The 27,681-nt window shown below is 40.4% G+C and overlaps 1 protein-coding gene across 3 annotated transcripts in view; it reads right to left on the bottom strand.

Moving 5' to 3' along the window:
* PLCG2 (phospholipase C gamma 2) overlaps positions 1-26,545 on the bottom strand; it is a 69,709-nt gene extending 43,164 nt beyond the window's left edge. For all 3 annotated transcript variants that reach the window (XR_012630520.1, XM_074881316.1, XM_074881317.1), the window contains exons 1-5: positions 26,428-26,545; positions 20,631-20,864; positions 4,922-5,062; positions 2,201-2,294; positions 669-716 (exon numbers count right to left, since the gene is read on the bottom strand). Coding sequence is in view for 2 of the 3 variants with exons in the window: in XM_074881316.1 (XP_074737417.1) it covers positions 669-716; positions 2,201-2,294; positions 4,922-5,062; positions 20,631-20,826 (479 nt within the window). In the remaining variant the exon portion in view is untranslated. The remainder of the gene's footprint in view (positions 1-668; positions 717-2,200; positions 2,295-4,921; positions 5,063-20,630; positions 20,865-26,427) is intronic.
* Between the last annotated feature and the right edge of the window lie 1,136 nt (positions 26,546-27,681).

Raw genomic sequence — 27,681 nt, 5'->3', positions numbered from 1 at the left:
TCACTGCCGCTGTGACTAGTTTCAAAGTAGGTACCACACATACTAGCCATGTTCAGGCCCCATCAGGACTGAAACAAGGGAAGGCTGATCACTTAAACATTTACCCTGATCTTTAGCAGCCCATGTTGAATTCTGCTTATGCAGCTTCAGTGTTACAAATGCCCAAACAAGCTTTTAAAAGCTGGTTCTGGTCTGTCTACATTAGAGTGCAGTCACTCCAATGCAAACACACTTCAGCAATGAAGGAAGAACTGGTGGCACAGCTGCACAGGAAAGCTCACAGCGGATTATACAGTCCAAGCTGCTGGGCTCCAACTTGGCTACGAGAGCGCAAAGGCCTCTGTAAACCTAACATACCTGCACAGCTCTGCTGAACCTCTACAGTAAGACTGGAAGAAGACAACTCCCCTTTCTCGTTTGGGCAGGGTAATTCTAGGCTAAAAGCAAAACTATTTTTCATCAACCATGTACATGAACATGAGCGAGTGCTATGAACATGTGTTTAGCAAAAGGCAAAACTGAAGTTGTTAAAGCAGAGGCAAATGCCATTTTCAGGAGTCTCATATTTCACATCTTGGACAAAGAAGTATTTATTTCTCTTCATTCCACGTTAGAATCTGCAACAAAAGCTCAGTAAAACCAAACTGAACAAAGAGAGCGCTTCTTACCTATTTCTTCTAGTTTGATCAACAGAATAGATCTGCTTTCTCAGCCAGCTTGTGGAAAAGAGGGGAAAAAAGAAAAAAGAGGTTTAATCTAACAATTACAAAGAAAACACAGCCAATGAAATATCAAAATCCATAAATGAAATTCAATATAAATATTTAAAAGTCATAAGATACATCTCTCTTAATAAAGCAAAAACATTTCCAGGGCAGCATCTAAGGATTCATCCAGTTTCATAACAGTATTTGTAAATATATATTTTTCTGCTGCTTAATACTGCATTTTAAAGCCACATAAACAACACAGGAAGGGGAAGGGCGGGCAGGACAGAAAAGAATGAGCAACCAGAAGCTGTAAAAATATATATGGATAAAGTGAGCCAAGATTTCAGCTATTCTAAACTAGAGTAACTCCATCAAGTCAATGATTTATGCCAGCTGAGGCTGCTGGCTCAAACATCTGTTAGATGCATGAAAATTAAAAATTAGAGGGGAGGGAGAGGGGTTTAGAGAATTTTAAAGAAAATCCTCATTAGAGTGCATGTCAGTTTTAGGTGCACAGCAAAATACTATTAGCAGCATTAATAGTAAATATACACACACACACGATTTTGATCTAAGGGATGAACACAGCATGTCATTATTAAGTTTATCCTCAGTCTCTACGGGAATCACTCTGCTGCACAAACATAGCCTGGGCCACCGTAGCACCTTGTACAGCAGCTCACTGCAATACCATACCATAGATAAGAATACTTTCTGCCCAACTGAAACGGCAAGTAGGTAGAGACGTCAATGTCAAAGTCACAATTTGGGGAGGTAGCAAGCAAGGACAGGGTATATCCTCACAACAGGTAACAGCAGTGACCACAAACTAAAATGTCAGCAGTGATAAAAAGCAATCAAGTAGAGACAGCATTAAAAGCTTGTCAACAAAACTGGCATTCTGAGCATGAGTAGTTTTGCATGCAACATCCTCAGAAGCATTAACGGTGCAGTTTCACCATCACGTGATTGGCTGCTAAAAAGTAATCCTTAAAAATGTTCACTTTCAGCCTGGCTCTCCGAGTCAGCCGATCACATTGCCATACAATGCAATGGGTTCAATAAAAAGGAGAAACCACAAAAGCGCACCTCAGAAATATTGGGACACAGGACACGTGAACATCTACTAGAGCAAGCCTACTGTGATTGCATAAGACATCTGAACTTTCCAAGAAGCCAATGCACACTTACACCAGATGTTCTTGTGATCTCATTAAGAGATTTTTGGTTTGGTTTGGTATACAGAACAAGGTAAACTGCAGATCCACATTAGTGGATGCAGCACAGTGCAATTCGAGAACATGTATATAGCAGAACAGTCATGGAGAATTTCCATACGAGCTTTCTGTATCATACACTAACTGGAGAGTAGTTGTTCTTAAGGTAACTGGCAGGCACCACTTGTTGCACCTTCAAAATTTCTTCCAGATTTTCCACTTTCAATTCCAAAGAAACGTCAGGTCTCACAAAGTGAAAATATGTTCACATACCTCTCTGTGATCGCAGGTGTGGGAGCACTCATGACCTCTTGATACAAGATATTCAAGCCACACAACCACTTATCAGCATCATCTTTAGAGTCAGCTGAAAAAAATGATATGCTATGAGAAGCATCAAACCAAAAATCAACACAAAGTCAAGACTTAACTTGTGATGTTTAGACAAACCTTAGTATAGAAAGCTGCTGATAAATCTCACTGCAAAGCTTCATGTTGCCAATAATAAAAAACCAGCATAAATTTAGGGGTGGGAGGGTTAATTGTGGAAGCTCCATCAAAAAATATCTCCTTTTAGAAGTCTGCTTATCAGGGTAGGCACGTTTCAATATCTCAGCAGAAAGACTATGAAACTACTGCTGAGCTCCTGTAGTAACACAATCAAAATTTATTTTCTTATCTTCTATCTCCAAAGTGGCAAAAGCCCAGGGACCTAGATCTAAAGAAACTTGAAGCACATAGAAAAAAGAACTCAGTGTGTTATAGTGAAAAGCTAGTTCCTTATATCCCAAGCAACCTACAAGAAAATTGTGAAGTACTGGCTTTTGATGGACATAACCACCTCCTGTCTGTCCTAACCATGCCTCTAAACACAGATTGTTCCAGACTAGACTTAGGCAAGAGGAACAGGAAGGGAGCAATGCACAAATCTGATATAGTTTATATAGAACACATTTTAATTCAAGTTAAGTTAAAAGGTCTAAAATTCCTTACATGGCTTAACACTAGAAGCCAGGTACATCTTCCTCCCAACCTTACAAACTGGTTTATCACTGTTTTCTTTTGGTTTAAATGTAGTTCACCTTTCCAATTCCCAAACCAGGAGAATCCTCCACATCACTTAATGTGATTACATTTGGTAATGCTTTGACCCAACAGAAGCAAGATGATGAACTGTGTGCTGGGTATAGCCTTCCCTATGGAATACTGGTTAAGCTGAAATCAATTTTTTAGGCTTTGGATGAGATGCTACCATTACAGCCTCCAGTTGGGTAAAGTCCATTTGCTTTAGCATGCTGGTTCTGAAATTTCATGAAAGCATTCTTCAGTTAAACCAGTTCTGAAAAATTATTTTCACACAGGAGCTGTAATCTCTGCAAATTCAGAGAAAATTCAGCAAAACAGTTTCTCAAAAGATGAAAATTACATTTAAAAATATTTTCAAACAATGCTTTATCCCCCAAGGATGAAGCTAGAGCCCAGCCTCAGATCCCCATGAAAATGTTTTTCAATTAGTTACAATTTTGGAAAGAACACCCACTACCACTGCCAAACCAATTCTTCTCCCAAGACAATTCTGCCCTTTATGACAGCTACCATTCCCTTTAAGTAACAATTATTTTATATTGTTTTAAGAAACCACGACAAAGCACTTTAACAAGGAAAAGGATTTCCCCCTTAACTGAAAGTTACATCATGTTGTTCTGCAGTTCAGCATTAGAGCAACGTATCTCACGGTACCGAATGTTTTCAAAGTATTGGCAGAGGCCTGGTTTTGAGAACTGCCATGGAGGAGGGACAGGGGGGTTGTTACAGGAAATCAATCTGAAGTACCTGGCACAGCTGCACTTAAGCACAGCCACTTGCTCAAAATTTTCACAGACTTCAGCCAACAATGGTAAAACTTATTTAAAGTTAAAAGCCTGTAACAATGGATTAGTCACAAGCAGTCTTTAATTTCCAGGCCATCAGACTGCAAAAAAAAACCCCTATCTTCTAGTGCTGCAATAAGTAATTAATTCGATTTTTTAAAAAATATACTGTTAGCATTAAACCGCTTACAAAGCACTACTCTTTTCTCCCACTAAGATTTTGCAATGAATTTAATGATTTAAATGGACAAGCGTGTTCCTGCACAGGACAGAGAGAACTACCACTCCAAATAAATCATCTATATGATTCTAAACCAAGGATCCGTCAAAACTTTTTAGAGGAGAAATCTCTTTGTAAATTCCACTAGTTTAGAAACTGTATTCAGCCTGCATTGTAAGAATTTATATCCCTTTTCATTTCAAAATCTTTGGGTTTGTGACCCTAGATAATCTCACCTGAAATAAGAAGTGCCCCAACCCTTCCCACAGATACAGGATACAGCTTCCCTCTGTTTCACACGGACCTCTTCATTTTCAATTTATCACCTTCCAATTTTATTTATGGTCCCCTAGTACTTCTTTAGAAGAGGTTTAGTGTTATCGGGTGACATGCACACACACAACTCAAACTAGAAATTCATGTTTTGAAATTAGTCTGCAATTGTTCATAGGTGATAGAAAAGCTTCTGTAATACAGCTGTAGTCTAACTCTTGATGGCTATTGTTTCCAGAATCATTCTGGCCAGACTACAAATGCCAGGGCAATATTCTGGCCACACTGAATCCTTTGCTGACTTTAAAGAGGACAATGTCACCTCTGCTCTTCAGTGTTGAAAACCTTACTAGAGATATTTAACGAGCAAAAGTCTACCTTGCTAGAAATGATTGAGCAAATCAGAAATGACACTCACACGATACACTACTTGAAAGCAAAACATTACAAATGCACGAGTTCACAGACATGAAGGGCCGAGTAAAAGGTCTATCTCCAGATTTTAAACATCTGATGCACTCCTGAACTGCAGAAGTCAAAACTGCAGTATTCTTTGCATTTCTGTTCCATCAATGTATTTGATTTGTTCAATCAGTAGATTTAAAGAAGAAATAAAAGAGGAAAAAGTACCTGCTAAGCTTAAGGTGTTGAGGACAAACTGAGTACCATAAAAAACAGTAAAGCAGTGTTCTTCTCTGTGCTTTGCTTTGCAACGCTCAAAGTCCTTTGAATTCTTTCCTGGGCGAATTTCTTTTATTTCCATCAGATCCACTGGAAGGAAACAACATTCAGTCAGTACAACTGCACTTATGTTCCAGCAGAGCCTGAGACAATAAGATGAACAACTCAAAGCATGCATATGTACATAAAATATACACACTACATAACTTTATTGGGCAAGAAATGCAAACTGCACCAGCTTGCAATCCATGAATCCACAACTAAATATGTTACTAACAGACAACAGTAGAGAAGGACCAAAAGATGAAGAAAAGTAACTTGTCATTTTTATTATTTCACTATCACTGATTATCCATGGACAAAGTGTATACACATAGACCCTTTGGGCTACAGAAGACATGATTTCACAAACGGCATTTACTCTAACAAGAAATTTTCAATTGCCATGACAACTGTTCAGAGACAAGGAAGAAAAGATACAACTTCTAACTTGCCCACCTAAAAATTATGCATCAGATCTTAGATAGTCAGCTAACCTTGTCAGCTAGTCAGCTAGCACAGTCACTGACACTTGCAAGAAAAATATTTAAAGTAGGACTATAAAGAGTAAATCCAGCCTAATAATTAAAATGTTTGTGAGTTTTTTCCTGGTCAACTCCAAAAAGAGATCTCTGTCATTTAACATAACCTGTTGTACCACCTTCAACTTGCTGCTTCCTAGAGAACACATGTACATATTAGAGCATAGCAGAATGGGAACACTGCACAAGCACACATCCTCAAGTCGGCTCCTTTTTTATCAAACCCTGGCTACATGGCCTGCATAACAGTAATGAGACAGCACTGAAATAGAAATATGTGCACTCTCAAGATAAGATACTTATTAGAAAACTGAGGAAGTGGTTTTGTTCTGCCTGTGGACCAGACAAATAAACAGTTCTTCCCACTTCTGGGCAGTCTTGACTTACAAGCTACAGGATGAAGAGTGAAGAAAAACATTTCATGGCTGCTCCTGAAATGTGTTTATTGGACCTAGCAAGATCCAAGGAAAACAGCTGAGGGTTTCTGTCCATGCATTTAAGAATGCCACAATATAAAAACCCTGTTTTAAATAAGCACCTCATCAGTAACAGAATACAGTTAATAACATAATGAAAAAGCAACTCTGCTGCCAACGGAGGGGTAGCTGAACACTGATTAAAGCTTCGGCCTATGAAATGCTGGGTTTCTATGACGTTAACATGGAAGGGAGGGAGAGACAAGCAAGGAAGTTCATCAATAACATCTTGATAATGAAACACTAATGCATCTTGGAATTTCTTATTCTCTGCAAAGCATCCCAGGCTAAACTTTCCACCAGACACTTCTTTCTCCCAGTCATTAAACAACTTACCTTGGGAAAATGGGAACTCAGACGTTAACCTGAACTAATCACAGGACACAAGCATTTTTCTTAAACTAATTTTTCCAAGTGTAATTATCTTCAAGACAGAGCTTCTAAAGTCTCAACCTCTGTGTCTCAGCCACCCTCTCACACCATGAAAACATCTCCCAAGATCTGTATATCAGATTGGCCAAGGCTCCTAAATTTAGATGGAAACTTCTAAAATTCATGGCATTACCACAAATGACCAGCAACCAAAAGCTCCTACTGATGGCTCTGATCCCCTTACCATCCAGAGTCTCCCTTAGATCCCTAGTGGCGTATCCAAATACCCATCCCAAATTGCCACCATCTGAAAAAGATGATCTGAGCCCACCAATTTACATTAGTGTCGGCAGAGAAGAATCAGGATGCAGAGACAGAAAGCACTCAAATGGAGAGTGAAGGACGGCATAGGACTGCACATCATGCTGGCTCATTCCAATCACGGGCAAGAAGAGCAATTCCAGTCACACCCTCTGCTTTCCCTTCACCCAACAAATCCCTGCTGAAAAACAGTTTTAACTTCAAAGTGAATCACACCTTTCATTTCAGACTCCTATAAATCCACACATACGAACACCACACCATGAAGACCCCCTCAAAGTATAAACTATAAGCAGAGATAAAACAGATTTCACAACGTGCACTGCTGTTGTCATTTCAAGTGGCTCTTACCTCATACTGACCTCTGAAACAAACACACAAACTTACTCAATGTCTCCCCTCAGTTACACATACTCACTACAGTTCTTTTCCTTGCATTACAACCTTTCAACCCTTGCATCCCATTCTCCTGCATGAACGTAGGTATATATACATATAGGCACAAGGATTTTTGTATGCACAGTTTTCACACTGGTAACCAAGTTTCTCCAACTTGTCTTTGAAATACTATACCCTGATTGCTAAACATTCAATAAACAGAGGAATGGTCCAGCAACAGAACAAAACCGGGGGGGGGGGGGGGGGGGGGGGCGGGGCGGCAAGTATTTTATATAACCCTCAAATTCAGAATTTTAAATTCCTGTACTTTTCAGGTAACATATTATATATGTCCTTTGTGACAAGATACCATTATGGCTACTTAAATAATGTATGAAACAGATGTACAAAACACAAGTTTTATTAAACATTCTTTAGACTTTTACAGAAAGATATAATACATGTTATAGTTTCAAAAAACTACCAGAAACTACCTGCATGTATTTTAATGACATTTTATAGTGTCGTTTAGATGTATTATTCCATATTGCAGAAAATCAGAGGAGGAAAAGAGACATGCACAGTAAGCATAAATTTTGGTCTCATGCTAAACTCTGCTGTCTTCCCAGGTAGTCTGGAGTCGCCCAGCACTCTCTACACGGTGCCCACTAAGTCCAGAATGGCGGATCCCAACTGAACCAAGAAAGGAACAGGCCAGGAAAAGCTGCAACATGTTTCAGACTCAGATTAGTAAATCAACTGTACCAACTTAGCTGTTACGCAGTTACTGTGAACTTTTTATAGCACAATCTGTCACTGAACAATTAAAATGTAACTTCATGCCTGTGCCAGAACTACAAGCACAGCGCCTCTGACACTCTATCTTTTTACTGCCTTGAAGTACCAGAGCCTTCCTTCTTCTCAATCCCTTGTGCAAATTGCAGAGCCGTATCCTGACCCAGCTTCACAGACAGATATTTCTGGAGCCTAATACACCTGAAAAAAGCACAGACTTGGACATACGCAGCTTGCAGTGTCAGATAAAATCCAATACGCTTGCAGGTGCAATTTCCATAAAATAGTGCAAGAAGATTAATTCACTTCCCAAGGAAACATAAATCAAAATATGCCCTGTAGAGAAGTTGACTCACACCTAGAAATACAAGAAGGACACTCCCAACGCACTCAGTCCCCAGCCAAACAGTTCAGAAGTCTAGTGCCACTCTAAAACACTACAATACTAGTTTACATTTCATCCATTCTTTTATGTGGTTATTTCCACGGGTTAAAAGAATCTCCTTGGCAGCCTCATCAGTCACCTACTGATTCTGACAACTCCGTCAAGTGGCTCTTTAACGAGACCGGACTCCAAGGCACCTTCAATTACCACCCTGTTTCAGGCTCTGATCTGGACATGCAGTATTCGTGGCAGTTCTGAGCCTGAAGCTGCTGAACTTCAGCTCCTGCTGTTGTGTGCTGCTCAGCAAATCGGTTAATTCAATGGATCATTACACTACAACATAGCTACTTTTCCAAAGACTGCACAGATTAATTGCTCAGTGCCTTCCAGAGCACCTGCTAGAGCTCTCTACTGCCATAAACTTAACAGGAAACTTTTGATCCTCAACATCTCCACTGATCTCCATTCAAATAACCTGGCAGTAGTGATCACATGTACTCACACACTGATAGGTAGGAACTGCTGTTACCTTTCCTCCAGTTATGCTTATAGGCAGACAGTAAAACAGAACTTGGATTCCACTACAGTAGGTGCTGTGCAAGCTGAGCAGAAGACATAAGGCAAGAACAATGTGAACAGGAGAACTGCAGAAAACATTACATTGTTGTACATAACAATACTGTTCTCATTCCAGTAGGAGAAAACAAACCAGCACTGCTATTCAAAGGGAGAAGTTCCGTCTCTGTCTGCCCTCATGATCACACAACATTCACCTCTGGTTGGGAGCGCAAACATTCAGCACTGGAACAGACAACTGGGTTAGGGACAGACCCTGCTTAAAACCAGCCAAGGCCAACAGCAGAACACCTTATGTTAGCTGGAAGTGCCCGTCTAAGTTCACTGCAGGAAGGCATGTGTGCACAGATCGGCTTCAGTCAAGTCAAGTAATTTTAGGCTGGACAGTCAGGCAGATTGTATGTAAACGGGATAAATCAGAAAACCTTACAGGCTGTCAACCTCACGAAGTATCCTTGGCAGAAAAGTCTTGATAAAAGCTTAGCTGAGACTGGCATTATGGACTACAGAGTCTTGTAAGGTAAGGCTCCTGATTCAAAGTCCAAAGTCTCCAGGAGTCTTTCAGTGTCTACGGCCACAAAACGAAGCTTGGATCAGAGCTCAGAGTTATGTACTTAATGAAAAAGAAAGACTCTACAGAGAGATTCAAAGGAGGCCTACAGAGTCAGAAATCAGGCCATGAGCACTATTTACTTCAGCAGGTATTTTCAGTAAGTCTCAAGAAGGCTAAAGGGAACTACTGGCAATGTTTTGGAGAGGAAAATAAGGGACTCTGATCACCTAAGTGCTGTGGACATGGGTGGGCATTCTCTGCATGAATATATTTGCATTTTCATGTGTTTATATATGTAGCAACATTCTGCAATTTAGAACCAGTTTTCAGAATCCGTATTTTTTTTCAACAATTTGCATTACAAAACATTCCAAAGAAGGTTTCATTTTGGAAAGGCAAAAACTGCCCCCTGCAACATAGGCTATGTGCAAATGAGCACCCAGTGAATGAAAAAAGTTTTTAGTATCCTTTTGTAAATGTACTTTACAGTGGTTAGTGAGGACAATGGCTTTGTTCTTACTTCTGCAGAATTAAAGATTAACTATACAAGGTGTGTCTTAAAAGCCTGTTTTATTCAGAGCAGAAATGAAACGCAGAACTTGTGTAACTCTAAAGGGAACAAGGTGAGGCTTCTCTCAGAGAAGGACAAAGTTGCATGAAAGCAGAAATCTGCAGCATGACAGTACAGACGTGGGATGGAAAGTAATTCAGCTCATACAAACAGTGAAATTTAGTGAGACATTCAGGGGGCAATGGAAGTCGTTATAGGTAAGCCACAAAATTATCTGAACAGTTACAAGGATGGAACATGAGAAACAGTGCACTGCATCCTGAGAAAGCACACATGACTACCTTTCCAAGGGGTCCTCTGGGGATTTAGCTGTGTGACTGACGTAAATTTTTGAGAAGTGGACCTTTTAAACCCACAGGTTTTTAAGTAATCAGGTCACACAGAGCTGTCATGTACAGTACCAACAAATTACCATTAAATTAATAACTTCTCACCGGACTGCTCAGCAGCATAACATTACAGACCCTCCCAGTTTGAGCTCTGAATTCAAGGGACCATACATCTCAAATGACTACTGGTTTCTTATTAAAAATTAAAAGGCATCTTCACAAAATAAGGTAAGAATAGGGTAAAATTTACATATGTGCCCATAAAAGTTTACATTCCACTCTCTGCAGCAAAACAAAACAAGATGTTGCTGTGTAAAACTCTGGGGAAAGTGTCCTGGAGTACCTACATCTCGCTCTCACTTTTATCAGTCACATTAGGGGTGCTCAGGTCTATGAAGTTCACTCCACCTCCATTTCGCTGGCTGGTCATGACAGGAAGTCTGGTCATTGTAAGTTAGCATTAACCACTGCAGAACTGAGCTGCTAAAGGGAAGAAATGATTTGAAAACAGCCAAAGGCTACACACATTCATTTTTTCATTTGACCACAGAAACCAAGCTCTAAATACTCAGCTGAAGATTTACACAAAGATCTCCTGGGTAACAACTGAAACACAGCAATTTCAAAACAGAAAAAAGGTGAATTTTAATGTTCCTTTGAAAAGATACTCCACAAAGAGCAAGAAGTGGATTCACTTTTTCAATGGCATACTGTTTTTTAACAGTATTCAGAATATAGAAAGAAAATAACAGATAAGGACTTGGGGTTTTCAATGTGAGTTAAGTTTATTATTACTTTATAGAAGGAAATTCAGACAGAAAAAATTCTGCTAGCAGGGAGGAAAAAAAAAAAAAAAAAAAAGGCCACTACTAGAAACTAGCAAGGTCAAGTCTAACATTCAAGCCAAAAGAAGCACTCATTTTACACTCCTCAGCAGAATATGTAGGTAGTCATCACTTCGCCCAGAAAGGTACATGGTACCTTTGGTAAACGGTAAATGTTTATACCATCTTCTCCAAAGGGGGAAAAAAATAAGTTTTCCACCACAGAGGAAGTTCACATTGGCATTAACAATCCTACTAATTAAATGACTTAGCTGTTTCACCTATAGAGGAAAAAAACCCCACCCTTCTATGTCTATGTTTAAGAACGTAAGCCACTTCCATAAATAGTCTCTTAGGTGTTAGGTTTTAAGTTTGCCAATGTATCTGAGAGCCAAAAGGATGCATGGAACTAAAATTTGCTCTCTTTGGCAGGTCATTTTAGGAAAGATTTTAAAAGCAAAATTAGAAAAATTAATTTCCATGGAAAACATGCTGCAGGATAAAATTCAGAAAATACAGCAATAAAGATTAAAAAAAAAAAAAACCTTGTTCGCTACAACAGCACCACCTGTAGCAATATACATAAGATGGTCATTACATTAAATTATACATCCCTGCATTTCACCTCACCCTGCAAATCATATATGGCCTGATCTGGCCCTGTTATCTATATGATTATATTACAGATGCACTGCTTCTCCAACGAGCTTTGAGGATTAAATATTCAGGTGCAACATTTTGCAGAAACTACTGATTTATGCTTGGCAATGTAACACAATCTGAAAACACAAACACAGTGCAATCTTGCAGATCAAGAAAAAACAGAGCAGCTCCCACAGGTTCTAATTCTACATATAACTTGAATTTACTTAGTCCTTTGTTTCCATTCACTCCCTTTCTTAATATACCTCTGAAACATGAAAATTTAACTTTGTTTTACATTTTCTTAAAAAAATCATATTCTAGAGGACAAATTCTGTAAAATCTCATCTTTTCAGCAGGAAGAAAATCTCAAGTGAACTTAACAATCTTTGATAATTCTTTTTCATAGGTTAGATGAAAGATCACTAACACTAAATGAATTCGTGATGGCAAACTTTTAAAAAGTGGACTGCAGTCATTTTGTCCTACAAACTATGGAAAAGTATTACAGAAGAAACAGCAGAAGAGAGACAATGTGAAATTAGCAGTCCATGTTAATCATAAAATAAAATGTTATGCATTGTCAATCATACCTTTCTATTAAAAATGAAAAAAAGTGTAAGATAGTCCTACTGCATTAATAAAGGTCTAAAGAAAAAAGAAATGGTTACTACGCGTTGTTATACTGAGGCATATCATCACCATCAAAAGCCTCAATTTCAGTAGCCTTTATTCCTCTGCTTCATAATTTTGCAACTGCGTTAACAAGAGGTCTGCATCTCTGCCATTCCCAAACATGGGTATTTCATCCTCTGAGAAACAGAAAGTTTTCAGAATAAATTAATATTAACGCATTTATTCCCTTTTCTCTTTCAACCTTACCTGTACCCTAACCTCTTGGTCTACATACAGAAAGAGCATTTTAACAGCTGATATATTATATTACTTGTTTTCCTAAACATGGCCCTCCAATGCTTTAAAGCTGCTTCTTCTTGTGTGCTTGCACAACTAAATGGTCACTAGATTATTTTCTTGAGAATTTTGCAATAAATCAAAAAAATTAAAAAATACAGGTAATCTTTCTTTTCCAAAGATTAAGGGATTAAAATATGGCTTCAATCATTTTATAAAAGCAGGTCACCTCTTCACATGAAAAAAAAAAAAAAAAAATCCTAGGTAATCAAAAAATATGTCCTTAATAGTATATTCCTTGAAACATGCATGCTTGTACAGAGAAATTAGAGAAACACACACTTGCACATTCGAGGATTTCTTGGAGCATAAATTCTCCTGGCTGTAAATCATCACTTAACACAAGGATTCATGGAAGACTAATGCAGAAACTCACATATTTTCCAGTGACTAATCAGACTCTAGTCGCCACAGACTTTCCCTTAATATTGTCCTTAAAGCACTCTGCATCTGATAAAGAATGAAACATCCATTACGGATCAGCTTCCTGGAGATTTACACCTTGCCACCTACTTGCTCTACAATGTTAAATACCATAACCTCTTTGTGCCCTAGTTTATTCACATGCATATGTATACCACAATATGAGGAAATTTGGAACGTCTTATTTGTTAGTAGGGAAATGAGCTCTCAGTCAGCAAACCCCAGGTGACAGTCACACAGACATGTCTCTTAGCAGAGTACTGACAAGCACTTCTCACTCTTGGCCACCCCTTCTTTCCCCTCTGCCTTTCTGTCCAGTAGTTCCCTCCACTGCTATCTCAGCTATGACAGTACACTTGTTTGTGGGCCATTTGGTATCGAAGCAAAGAAACAGCACATCAGAGTAGCTGACGTGGAGGCAGAAGTGACCCCCACATACCACGGGGATGTACAACACACACCCATTGTGTGGCCAGCCTGTGCCAGTTTGAAGTGAGGAGAAACAACACAGGGTGTGCATGACCCAAGGGCCACCAGGCAGACCCACGCACAGTTGTAAAGCGTAAACACACAATAAAAATACACAGCAGAACCATAAGGAAGTGACACACTGAGCAACACACTGCAATAAATCATGCTGCTAAGTCACAGCTTCACAGTCATCTATCTAGCATGCATAAATTAGTTTCTGCAAGAAAAAGGCCCATTAAAAATTAAACAAGCAAATCAATTCCCTCCATACAAGGAAACTGAAGCTTCCTTCTTTCACGTGTTGGTAAAGCAAAAGTTACATTAGCTCTACTATAGTTACCAAGATCTGTAGTTCTTAAATTACAAACCCATGAATCTACAACGGTCAATAAAATCTATGGGTAAACGATCCATAGCCAAGGCACACTGGCTCCCACTTGCACAAGGTATCACTTGATGAAGAACACATTCCCCCACCACACACATTCCCCTGCTACATAATCAAAGTTGCCAAATACCTTCCCTAGCACCAAGCAGCTTCTAAGTCAGGCTGTGCTACAGCAAGGAAAAGCGGTGGGGGTAGACTGCGGTCCTCCACCCCACACTTCCAAGAGATTCATTTACTTTTCCTGGCAATGGTATCTGACACCAGCTGCAGATCTAGTGCCATGAGTTTTAGACCCATGGCCCTGCAAAAATTGTTCCTTTATTTCTGTGCTTTTACACTCAGAATTCCTCTCAACATTCAAATGACATTTTTATGCTTACAATGCTTTGCAACAGAACTCCCATACTTAAACCAACTGTATAGATGAGAGCAACAAAGCACAAAAAACCCCACACTGCCTCAGAGTTAGGAAACTGGTGTTATTATGCTTTTTATATAGTCAACGGCCAGAGCAAGAGACTCCAGCAAACAGTAATTCAGAGCAGGAACTAAACTTTGCTCTGGAGGAGCCTTCCATTCTCTCAGCTGACTATCTGAGCAGACAGGTGAAACTAGCCTTGTACATTATCTGCTTAATATTAGGCTGTGAAAATATTACCTCAAAGTTATTTCACACACAGTCAGAAATACTATTCCTATTAATAATCCTCACTCCCCAAGACCTCGTGCATTCTGCATCAAAGGCACTAACCTTTTGTTGGGTCAGTCTATCCGTGGGGAAATATTAATGCAATGTTCCACCAAAACTTCTTATCGAATAAGCAGAGCAAATTTCTCCTACTGAAACCAATGACAGGGGCTCCACTGAAAGCAGAGTTAGTGTGCATACCAAGAAATATAAATGGGGGCAAAAAAACCCACAGTGGCTTCAAAGCATGGGTGATCCCATGAAGTATTAATACCACACTGCAACATACAAAGCACAACAGGGGAGGGGGAACAAAAGAAAACAAAAGAACTAAAACCCACACCATTCCTCGTCATCAGAAATTAAACCATTCTTTTGGCACTGATGAGCCACGTAACTTAGGATCAATAGCATTGAGATTCTGAGCCCCACAAGCAGTCCTATAGCCCAACTAGCAAACTTCAGGTTACCTTTAACAGTTTAAAATGAGGACAATGCAGAATACAAAGAAATGTCATTAGTAAGTAAGAGGCAGAAGAAAAAGCTCCGACATTTTGTAGCCAGCATCTACAAGTATTCCCCTCAGATGATCTTAAGAGCTATTAGGGCATCTAAAATGTCTCTATGTATAGAACAATAGCAAGATGACTAAAAGAAGCCCAAGCATGGGTGAACACAGTCACATTTAGCTCAGACCTGCTTCCTTCAGCTATTTGCATAGCTCTTTGCAGGCCCACATAAGGAAGCACATGTTGCTGGCATTCATTTTAATACACTGATGAAACACTGCATGCCAAACATCCACGATAAAAACATTTTTTCAAAGGTGCATTGCTCCCTTCTACTCATTTGGTTTTGACAGTGGGTTGTGTTGGACCTCGCTGACGTAGGAAAGGTATACATACATAACGTACTCTGCACTCTTAGCAGGTGACTAAAAGAGCAGCAGCACTAAAAACCTTCCTGGCCTCTACTAAACCTGAAAAACACTCCAGGACAGGCAGCCCCTCTCTTTTCATTGCCTATCTTTCCCCTCTCATCTAGAAGAAAACTTGAAGCTCCCACAAAATGGAAAACATGGACAAATTTTATTTAACTTGTCTTGAAAGGTGCTCATTTACCAGTCTCTCCTAACTCTACAGGCTAAAAAGAAAGGAAGACAATCCACAGTCACTCAGTCTTTGTTTGGGCCTATAAAGCATTACATTTTACAACAGCAGGATCACAATAAACCCAAGAAACGCAGATTGTACAAGAGGATCAGTTTCCTTACAAACAGCAAAATCCACTGTCTTCAGCAAGTCTGAATAACTTGGACAAGCTCAACAGCTAGCTTGACCTCATGAAAACTGAAATATCATCCAAGAACTCACTTGACTTGAACAACTCTTGGCTGCACAGCTCTACAGGAAACAAAGACTGTTCGTGCACAGGTTACCAACACCATTAGGACAACTCAGGAAGGGTGTGAGCAGACACTGATGGGTTGCTCTTTCCCCTCTCTTGCAGGTGGGCAGGGAGGACTGGCACTAGTAGAGAGCTGGTACATAATGTATCAAGTCCCCTCACTTTAATAGAGCAACTGAGGTTTTTGGTCACTTTTTTTAGCTCAGGAGTTACTGCGGTGCTGAGAATGGTGCTACACAATTTCTTAATTCTTCAAATACGGGGTTTTATTTTAGGTTATGGTAGATTCTATCTTTACAGATCAGAGAGGACTTGATACATACCAGCTTAAAATCTGGCCTTTTATTCTACTGTTGAAATAACCTATCCTTCCCTAAAGGACACTACCAACCTGTATTCTTTCATTTAGAGAAAAATACAGAGGTTTCATCCCAGTTCATTTTTATTAGAAAATTCCTTTTGTATATGGTGACTCAAGGCTTCCAGAAGGTCAGTGTAAAATCTCCAGTACTTAGACATTGTGTGGCCTGAGCCACACCAATGAAGACAGAGACTGCTTAAGCCAGATTTCCTAGCCTTTGTGTATCCTCACTTCTTACCACACCAAAGGCTTGGGTCTAGAAAGAGTTTTCTAAAGAAAGGTATCTCCATTTTACTTACTCATCCACAGAAACACATCTGCACTGAGCAGGAAACAACCATAATTTTAGCAACTCTTTTGCTCTATTCTAAACAGAAATGCTGACAGGTTTTTAATGAAAAGGTCCCTCTCAAGAGTAATGCAATTTAAAATACACAATACTGCCACATTTGGGGCCATGAGGTTATCTAAACAGTTATATCAGTATAGCTAATCCCACATCTCCCTTGCACAGGTCAATTTATTCTAGAATAAGAGTAGCTGCCTTTTTGTTATTGTGAGGTTTAACTTAAATCACTTCTAAAATAATATTAACCAAACTTGAAAAAGGCCCTTGTAATAATTATGAGCAACTCTGGCTTAGAGTGTCCTTCACACATTACAGTTCACCAGCAAGAAAATCAACACTATGACATCCAAAATTCCCAACACTATACAGGGCCGTTAGAGGGAGAAAAACAAACTTTTTTTCTTAATTTTCAAAGGAAGAGAATTAAAATATAAAAGTTGGTCTCCATCTTCTCTATTAGCAGCCTATTTCTGTGTCCCAAAGCTTAAGAACTCTCCCCACTATCTGATTTAGAAACACAAACCCCATAGCAGATGCAAACATTCAGTTCTCTGCCTTCTGTAAAGAGCAGCTGCCAAACTTGAGTTAAAATGGCACACACACAACAGGAAGCTATCTTAACTTTCCCACCCGTACTGACTATTAATTCTTATTGGACTGTAGCACATGTAAATAGCAACCGCTAAGACTGCATCACAAATATTTATTGTACAGCACAAGCACATTAAACAATATAATAATTGAAATGATAATTCTATGCCCTCAGCTGCTAAAAAAAAAAACACCTCAAAAATGTAGGTTTTATTTTTCACAAAGCCAACACAATCCACCAGTGAATACTTGGGGTCATTCATATATACATTAATATATACACAAGCCAAAATAACTTTTCTCCTACCACAAAGTTGGTACCATCTCCTCAGTATAGCTCCAGAGAAATACAAATATTAATTGTCATCAGTATTCAAGAAGCTTATCCATTCAATTATCAAATATGAAAGCTTCAAATACATAATTTTTCCACTTTTCAAGCAAAAACAAAGCCTGAGTCTCAGTCAAAAGCAGCAGTAGCAACATTTAAATAACTAAATAAATAAATAAAATATTTCCTTCCTCTTCAGTAAAAACACTGTCAGCAAGTTAAAGCTGCAGTGACTTTCATTTCAAGTAGATCAGATACAGTTCATGGTAAATTGTAACAACTGTTCATAACATATTCTGAAACAATGCCTGCAAAATACATCTTGGTTTTGGGCAGATTTTTTGGTTTTTAAGACAACAAAACAGTATTTTGCATATTCGTGCTTTAGAGTATGACCTAAAGTTTCCATTGTTATAAAGGTCACTTAAATGTTGCTCAAGTAAAAAGACTGCTACAGTATTACAATTTTGGGGGAGAGAGGCAGATGACCTTTGGGTAAGTCACAGGTCTGTAGCTATATTCCCTGCTCTAGTAATGACTGCCTGTGTAACTGGAAGCAAGTCATCATCCTGTTGGAATATCCAGATGTAGAGTCCAACTATAACATCTACCTTCTTTTAAAAGAAGTGTTAAAATATATGCATAGAGCAAACTACTTAATTATCAAGATATATTACCACAAACACACACCACCCCCAGGAAGCTTTGATAAAAGGAGATTGCAAGTCAAGCACTGAAAAAGTTGACCCTAAAATCTGGAATGCACAGTCTGTACAGCTTTAAATTCGGCCCTTCTGTGCGAACAGCTACGATAAGTCTTCAACTACATGACCACATACTGTTTTTTCCCAGAGGCCTCTATTGTTCACCCATTAAGTGGTCATTTTCTATTTTTTTTTTTGATCTCAGTGCTCTGTGCATAACCCCAGGCTTTATTTGTTAAGCATATTCAAGCCATGCTCTCATAACTGAATTATTCATCTCCTCTCAGGACTTTTTTTCTGGCACACCTCACTTCAGGATCTGGGCATATCAGAACCAGTAATGTACTCACATGTGTCATTATAGGAAGGGATAATTCCCCTCATTTTCACATGAGAAACAGGGGCAGTGCAAGATTATGATCCACAATACCTGTTAAATTAGGGGATCCAGACCTTTTTGCTTTTTCCCAGAACACTGCATATGACCATATTTTCACCACCAATGATAAAACCATCCTCCAGACAACCAACCTTTCATTCCAACACATTTCCAGTTGCAGGTCCAGTCTGCACAAGGAATGAGACAGGAACCAATGGAAACAGTAGCAAACAGATTTACTACTTGTAAGTAAGGAGCACGAAGGACAGCTGCACAGATAATCCAAAAATCATGCAACTTTTCAGTTCCTGTCTTTGCAACCTTACAGATCAATGCATTTTTAACTTATTGTATTTACCAAAAAAAACCCTTCTAAAAATCCGCAACTCAACAGACAAACTCCATTCTCCTCCTTGCCGTTTGCTCTCACGTTAGTGTGTACTCACATCCAGAGAGAACACCAGGAGCTCCTGTCTGTTGCACTACTGGAGTACCTGCACAGTTGCTCTCTGTAGGGGATAGCACTGAAACAGTACCACGTAGATTTTTTCCCACTGGAATTCACATACATGTAGCCAAGCCTCCCCAAAGAGTAAAACGTTACAGGGAGAAACATCTGCTTTATTCTCCATATCTATGACTTTTTTTTCCCCCTTAATTATGCCTCTGTCTCTTTCTTGCATTCATAAACCCTTTTTCTTCTCTCAGGCCTTGATTATCTTGTTTCTCACTGAAATCCCTCTCTGCCAAGTAAGTTTGATTTCATCTCTGTAGATTCTCCATGCTGTATTTATTCTCTCACTCCAATGTACCTGCTCAGCCTTCCCAGCTCTCCAACTCCAAACTCCGACTTCGTATCACAATTTCTTTTCCCAAATAGCCCCAGATCCTCATATTAGCTGAGGCTGACCAATAAATTATTCTGGCAATTCAGGCAAACAATTCAATGACTTTATTGAAGACAAACACCATTTAGCAGTTGCATAGTAAAATCATGCCCATAATAAATTTTTTAAAAAGTTACCATATAGTCATATGCAAGCACTGTAATTCCATTGTACTAACAGGAGCTGCACAAATGCCCAAAAGCACAGGCTGAGCCTGGTGGACATCAGCCATGTTCAGTAAGAACTGAAGATTAGTCTCACTTTATTCTTCTACTGTAGCTTTTGCAGTCCTATGTAGCTTTACACACTCCTATTTCCCAATCCTGTTATAAATGGTGGGTTTAGCCAGTTCAGATATCAAGAGACATTGTCAACTTAGGACTTCATCACTTATATCTCACAGCTTCATCCTCCTAAGTCACTAGTGCTTTCCCATAATGGTCCTAAATAATGATTTCTAACCTGAAACAGCAAATTTCCTAAGAAAATAAAAATTAACATTTATAACAAAAATAAACCAAAGAATTTTAATTCAGTTTCCTTGTATTTGGAGTCATTTTCTTCTGGATAGAAAAGGGGTAAAGAAGTACCACTTGCTTGAATTTACAAGACATCTTGATGCTTAACGATTGAAAACAGTTGTCACTCAGTAACTCAATTCAGAGAACACTATATCACCATATTCAAAGATGAAGACTTTGAGAACAGTGCTTAGAGTAAAAGCACATTAACCATATTGAAGTGGTGTTAGATACCTAAATAACAAGCTGCAGAAGATCCTTCTCCTACAACTCTTTTCAGCCAAAAACTTCATTATGTCAATAAAGGCTCATTAAAACAATATTTGACAATCACATCAATTTATTAATAACTCCAAGTTCAGGTACACTTTGCAAATACTCACAGAAACCTTCAATCTTGTCGGCTGTCTTGCTCCATGCTACCTGCCTGGTTTCCATTATGACCTGAATAGTCCTCCTTTCTGGACTACTCTTCTTAAGGCTGAATACTGTCATAACAGTTCCCAACTCCAAGGTCCTTTTGATCTGGCTTCTCTCATACTCCGGCAGCACTCCATAGTCTACACTCTTTCTGGGCATTTTTTTTTCTTAATCAAACTTTTATGGTTTTCAGTGTCCTGGAAAGAAAAAAGAAAGAAAAGGGAGAAAAATCAGTATTTAAACCAGCATTTTTTTTCTTTAAAAATCACATTTGTGTAAGTTAAAGCTACCTAATAGAGACTCCTGCCCATTCAATACAAGGCAGATACACGGCTAACATTAACAGCATCCTTGCTGTTTCATCCTGACAGAAAGTACAAACAGTTTTCACAGAGGGCAGTATCAGTGACACTTTGGTAGACGCGCTGCTGCAAAATCTATTAAAAACGAAGAGCTGGGTGGAGCAGCTACTGCATGCAATGAATTGTGATCTAAATTTCTCAGCAAGACCAATGCCTCTCTTCTAGCTTCACCATACCGCTAACTGCTTCCTCAGTCTTCTAAAACAGAAGTATGTAGCGTTCCAGACCAAAATAAAGTAAGCCAAGGTCTGTTTAGCCCAAACACATAAAAATCAAGTTAAGGCGCATGACTCCCAGTATGCTTTTATGCACACACATCTTCAACTGCATGTACATCCCCATCACTACAAATACAGATTTACATGTCTAAAGTCTCAGCATTATGACAGGAAAAAAAAGAGAGAAGAACTGGAAGAAATACAAAATATAAGCATACCTGAGTAATAAGGACAAAAGAGCAAAATACAAAGAATGCAAACCATTGAAATGTCAGGGAAAATAAAACCTAGATCATAACAAAGAAGGCATTTAAGCCTAAATAAAATTAACGAACGCATCGGAAACATAAAAAAAGGTCTTCAGATTAAAGCAAACTATGTTAAAAACCTCTTCTAAAGGAGCAATATTTGGTATCTCTGTAGCATTTTCTACCCTCTCCTAACCAAAAAATAGTGTATAAATATAAATATACTGCATAAATTGCTTTAACCACAGCAGTTTATTTCACTTACCAAGCCTCCAACATTTTTGCCAATAAAACCAGCAGCTAAGGAAGGATTACTTCCTGGGACGGTTACACAAACTACTCTTGATTAGATAGCCAAAAATGGTACCTAGTACAATTGTGAATAGAATACTCTTCCGTAATACCTAGCAGGTTTTCTGTAGTAAGTACATCACTTACAAATTATACATGCACATCAAATGTAAAATGTAAGCATAATACACCACATATTCTGTCCAAATGCACTTTTACCAAAACAGCACCTCATAGCACTAAGGAGTAAGAATGCAACCTCTGAAGCCTTCAAATAGCAATACTGGTTTTGCCCCAGAAAATGGCAACTGTTACTGGTAGGTCTAAAGTAAGACAGACTTCCTCAAACAAACTTCCAACCCCGACTATATTTATCTTGATTTGATGACTTGAAGAGTCTTCTAAGACATCAAAAAATGTGCACTTTGACCCTACCAAATTCATTTCAAGCATCAGATCTGCTTTTATTTGTTTTATAGAGTGAGATAACTTTGCTCACAGATATTTTCTCTGACAGAGACAGAAGTAGCTCTTATCAGAAATCACCATTCCTATAGGAATTTCTTTATTGTTTTAGGGTATTTGTAGAATTATGTTCCACAAAAACCTCATGAGTTCTATGCGAGCTGGAGGTTAAACTTTTCATTCTTGAAACTGAGGATAATTTAATTTCCACTACTGTGAGAAATATCTGGAAATCCATTTTGTCCTAAGTATTGACAATCTAGATATCAACTTGAGAAAAGAGATATTTGCAACAGATTTGAATCATACTCAAAATCTTTCTATTCTCCCAGGGCTTTTTTTATTTATATTCTTAAAGCTGTCTTCAGATAATCAAAGCGCTGTCCCCATGGTGAACTACAGCAGGTTTGTTCTTCTTCTTACCCTGTATTACTAAAGAAGGATCTTTGCTGCCTGAAAAGACCTCTGAAATCTGAGAAGCCTCACAGGCTCTGCAGCCAATGTTGCTGTCTTCTTGATACTACATCACAAGGAGCGAAGAAGTGCTGATGATTGAAGCCTAGCAATCCAATGACAAGATAACACAAGAAATAATGACATCAGCTTGTGCAAACTCTTGCACTATATCAGAATTTAAATGTATATGAGAACTATATGAGAATTTAAACCAGCTGTCTTTCTGAGAGCTATAAAGAAAATAAGGGGGAAATATGAGTAAATACAAATACTGAAACAAATGTTGGCTATGTCTAAAAAGTCTCAGTTTATGCACTTTTAAAACTTCATGGCTGTGTTTCTCCTACACAGTCTACTCTTCCTTACTTACAAGTCAGGTGGAAGGTATTTGTGTGCCTACACTTAGGACACATCCTGGCACAAAACAGCCAAAAGAGAGATGCGTATACAGCAGCTGTCACAAATATTAGCAAGTTTCTGTGCTTCGGTCTCCCACACATCATTGTATCAAACAGCTAATTACAAGCATGATTACTCCTCAGAGAGATTATTTACAAACAGGATGCCCTGGAAGCTGCTCTTTCATCCATGCACAAAGAAGGAAGTGTATCGTTTTCACACAAGTAGCAGAAGCCGCTGCCATGCAGTTCCCAACCATCCCCCTTAACCACATCCCTGAGCCAGGCAGGTTTAAAGAATCTCTGTGCACATGCAGCCACCAGCCACAGCGTCTCCTCTGGTTCTCCTCCTCTCTCCTCAGTCCACTACTCTCCAGCACAAGAAGTTTCAGTTTCCGTGTTAATAGCTAATTCAACCATACCACTTCTCGCTTCCCCTTCGTAACTTCTTCCAGCCCTCCTCCCCCTCACCCCATGTCACTATCTCCTGACCTGCTCTTCATTAAAGAGCGCTCTTTTCTGCTCGCTCTCATTAATACCACAAAACTGTCTTTCGACATCGTGTCACTAGCTGCTTTTGGTACAATCTGTCTGACTTTGAAGCTGTCCAGTGCAATCTTTCCAATCTCTTTTTAAATTCTACCACCTCAATAAACACTTTTTTTTTTTTCTAAGCTAACAGAGAAACAAACAGTCCCTTCATACCTGTAGGGTGGCCTCTTCTGCATTGCCCACAGTGAACCTGAGGCACTCTACAGCAGGAACCATATCTCACTCAATGTTTTGCAAAACATTATGCAGGTTATTTGATGTTTAATATCTATAAGCTTGTTATTGTAATAAGAAAATGGAGTACTCTTTCCTTACAATACTGAAAAAAATACAAATACCCTGGTCCTCCTTTCCTGACAGTGAACAGACAACTTTTAAGGGTATTAAGCAGTGGCAGATTTTAGCCAGAGTGTAACTGATCCTTTTTGACTCCCTGGAACTAATCAGATAATGATTTAAATTATCATGGGCTTGTATCTAACAAGACAGCCATAGTCGTCTTGCTACAATGACTTATAATAACAGAAATGAAAGGAGGGGAAAATAAAAAATTAAATTGAATTAAAATCTTTGTACAGTGTCTGGTTTTCTGACAAAAAAAGAAACCCTGTCTTCTCACTTTGCTCTTTTCATTAAGAAATGTAATAAAAGGAATATGCCATGATTTGGAACCAGGTTTAACCATTTTAGTAACACTTCGCTGCAATAAAACCCTCAACTTTAAATGAGTATAGTTTTTCAGGAGACTATAACAAAATACACATCTGCTCTGCCTTTTACAGTACAAAGTATAGCTGTAAAATGAAATATGACTTAAAACAACAAGGAGTTTCTAAATATAGCTATTTAACAAAAGGCAATGCAGCAGGTTTTTTGAGAGATTAGTCCCTTAGTACAAAGGAACTGTCTCTCAGAGGTGGCTTCTTAAACAGTTTCCGCTGAATATAATATACTGGACTTCCCCTTTTAACACAGCTCTTTCTTCCAAAAACAGACCAAATGGTGTTTGTAGTCTAACTTAAATCCCAAGTCATACCAACCTGCTCCAGTTTAAGAATAGTGTCACAGAGAGCTTCCTAACAGTAAAACATACTACACCTCCCAAAAGAACTAATGGAAGCCCTTGATATTAGACCTAACATTTTAAATATTAAGAGTCTTCTTACACTCACCCAGAGGTGCCCCTCAGCCTTCTTACACCCATCACTGCACAGCTATTTGAATCAACAATATTTCTAACTATTCACACAGCAGAACTCCGTAATGACCCTCATCACCCCATTATCTGGGTATCTCTAAACCAGCGGGCTGAGCTACAAGACGCCCTTATGTGCAATGGAAGCATTACTGCTCTTCCACTGAAGAGTTATTGAAGTCTAAAGTCGAAAGGTCCAGCATCAGTTACACGATTCAACAAGTGAGATAATAATCACAGAGTTTAGACACAGACACCAATACATGACTTTTTCCCTCTGACTGCAGACACTATAGGAGCTAAACTTTGATGGCGTCCTGTACCACATGCAGAACTGGGACCATTTGTTACTGGTTTTGTAAGAGTGGTTTTGATACTATTTTTTATTGAAAAGCCTGATTTAGACTAAAAAGTCAGAAAGACTCGCTGTAAGCAACCAAGTGAACGTGAACACAGAAAAAAGTCCCTGCTTAACCTATCCAAAAACTTGTATATTTAGTTTTACTTCATTACAGTACTTCAGCGTTTCAGAAACAAACCCTTCTTATCTGAAGATCAGTCTACAACTCTTAACTCTCTTTGTGATAACACAAAGAAAGGGAGGAAAAACTGTAGTAAAGGCAAAGTATAAATGTACAGGCTAGCAAAGGACATCTCAGATAATCACTGATGAAGCCATACTCTGTTATAACTTCACCCATATGACACAGCAGGTGCTTTCCAGGCACCCAAGGTCAACCAAGAAGTGCAATCCAAAATTTGACTCCAGTCAATTTCTAAGTTTTCCCATGTAATCTGGGGCACTGCACAAGGGTTGTTGCATCCTCTGCCCCTAGCCCTGCCTCTGGATGCATTTAAGGCGTCACTTCACCCGAGCAGGCACTGCCTCAGCACAGCACCGCCAGTATGAACATCCACCAGCGACACCAGTTCAGTACCACAGCCCTAATAATTAGTAACGATCAACAACACACGGCTCTCTGTGCAGAGCTCTGCAGTGCAGCTGCTGCCCTTGGAGCCTTGCGGTCTGGCGGAAAGCAGGGGAGGGGAACCACAGCAAGATGGTTGCCCACCTGCCACGGCCTGGCGGGGACCGAAGCCCTGGCCCCAGGCTGGGGCCCTCACCCCTAGGCACGGATGTGCGTGGCACGGGGCTGCCATCAGGCACAAGCCGACACCGTGAAGGTTTCCTTCCTTCTTCTTCGGCAGGGTGGCCTGCGGCAGAGCACGGCCAGTCACAAGGTGCGGGGTGTCAGGTCCCCTCAGGGAGCCCCCAGACGCCCTTGTCCCCTCCAGGCCAGGCGCCCTCCATGCCCCGGCACGGCTCCCCCTCACACCCCCCAGCCCCTCGCCCGCTGCCCAGCCCTCTCACCGAGCCCCCTCAAGCCGACAGGTCTCGCCTCCCCTCACAAGACTCTCCCTCACGCCCCCGAACCGCGCCGGGCACGGCTGCCCCGCCCCAGCGCGGTGCCACCTGCTGCCCACGGGGGCCTGAGCAGAGCCGGCGGGCCGGGGCCGCCCCTCACCGTCCGCGGGCAGCGTCCCGCCGCCGGCGCACCCCGGGGACGCCCTCACCTGCGCAGCGGCGGGGAGCTGCCTCCCGCGGCGAGGCCGTGCCAGCGGCTGCTGATACCGACGCCTCAGCTCCCCGCGCCCCGCCGCGCCGCCCCGGGGCTCCCACTTCTGCTTCTGCCGTAACCGGGAAGGGGCGGGGTCACGTGACCCCCCCGCGGCCACCTCCTGGCGCGCGGGGCCGGACGGGCTGGGGCGGTGGTTGGTGGCGCGGTCTCCCCTCAGCCCGCCGCCGCTCGCCCGCCCGCCCCGGGGGCCCGGCCTCCCTGAGCCGGGACGGGACTCCTCGTCCCTCCACCTCCCCCGGGGTTGGTCCGAGGCTTGTTCCCTGCAGCCAGTGTCCCCTCAGGGCCCCGGCCGCGGGCACATTGCCTCGTCCCCCTCAGCCATCCCGTGAGGCGGGAAGGAGAGGCGCGGTGTCCCCCCTCACGCCTGGGTTCGGCTGCGGTCATATGTTCTCCTGCTCATCTGAAGGGGAAATTTTACTAGTTCGGCTGAGAATCGATAAGTGATTGAAGAGTATCATGAGAGAGTGAGTTTAGATAAAGGCTTTAAAACTTTACTGTCACTGGAATTACGTTTTCAACTTAAAATTGACTGGCTTTATGGGGTCCACTACAAAGTGCATTATATCACAACCACTTCAGCTTACGACTGCCAATGCTAAAAGTATTTCCCAGTTTGGGATTCAGAAGAGTGGTGATAGGAATGACGTGCTGTTTTCAGTTCAAGACCAGATACTGCCATGAAATTTGAGGTATGGGTCTTGTCCCAGACCTATTTGATAAAGCTGGGGGAAATTCCTACATCCCTAAGCAGAATATCAAAGTCATCACTGGGAAGAAGTCATGCCAGTTCAGAAGACTACAAAACAAATGCCTAGAAACCAAAGCTAGGGATAGTACAGGGTTTGCAAGGCGCAGATTTCCCCACTCAGAGGAAGCTCTGGACCATTTCTGCAAGGGCCACTCCACGTTACAACAGCAGAACCCATGTTCCAAATGCTGGTTGCCAAACTCTGAGGTTAAGTGTGGCAGAGACAGCTCTTCATCTCTCCTCCCAACACTGGCACAAAGCAGTTAAAAGGACGTGCCTTTTAACAGAATAAAATCTAATCTATTGAGAGGAAAAAAGGTTTTCTGTAACTTCAGTCAGCTTTATAAATGGTCAAACAGTGGTCCAACGTTATTTTTTGTTAATGCTTTCACCCTATATGTGCAGAAACTACTGAAAGAAAATGATATTTGGAATGGGTTG

The sequence above is a fragment of the Strix uralensis genome, chromosome 12 (assembly GCF_047716275.1).
Source record: "Strix uralensis isolate ZFMK-TIS-50842 chromosome 12, bStrUra1, whole genome shotgun sequence".
Taxonomy (NCBI): Eukaryota; Metazoa; Chordata; class Aves; order Strigiformes; family Strigidae; genus Strix; species Strix uralensis.
Note: the sequence above shows the minus strand (reverse complement) of the source record. Positions and strands in the feature narration are given on the sequence as shown.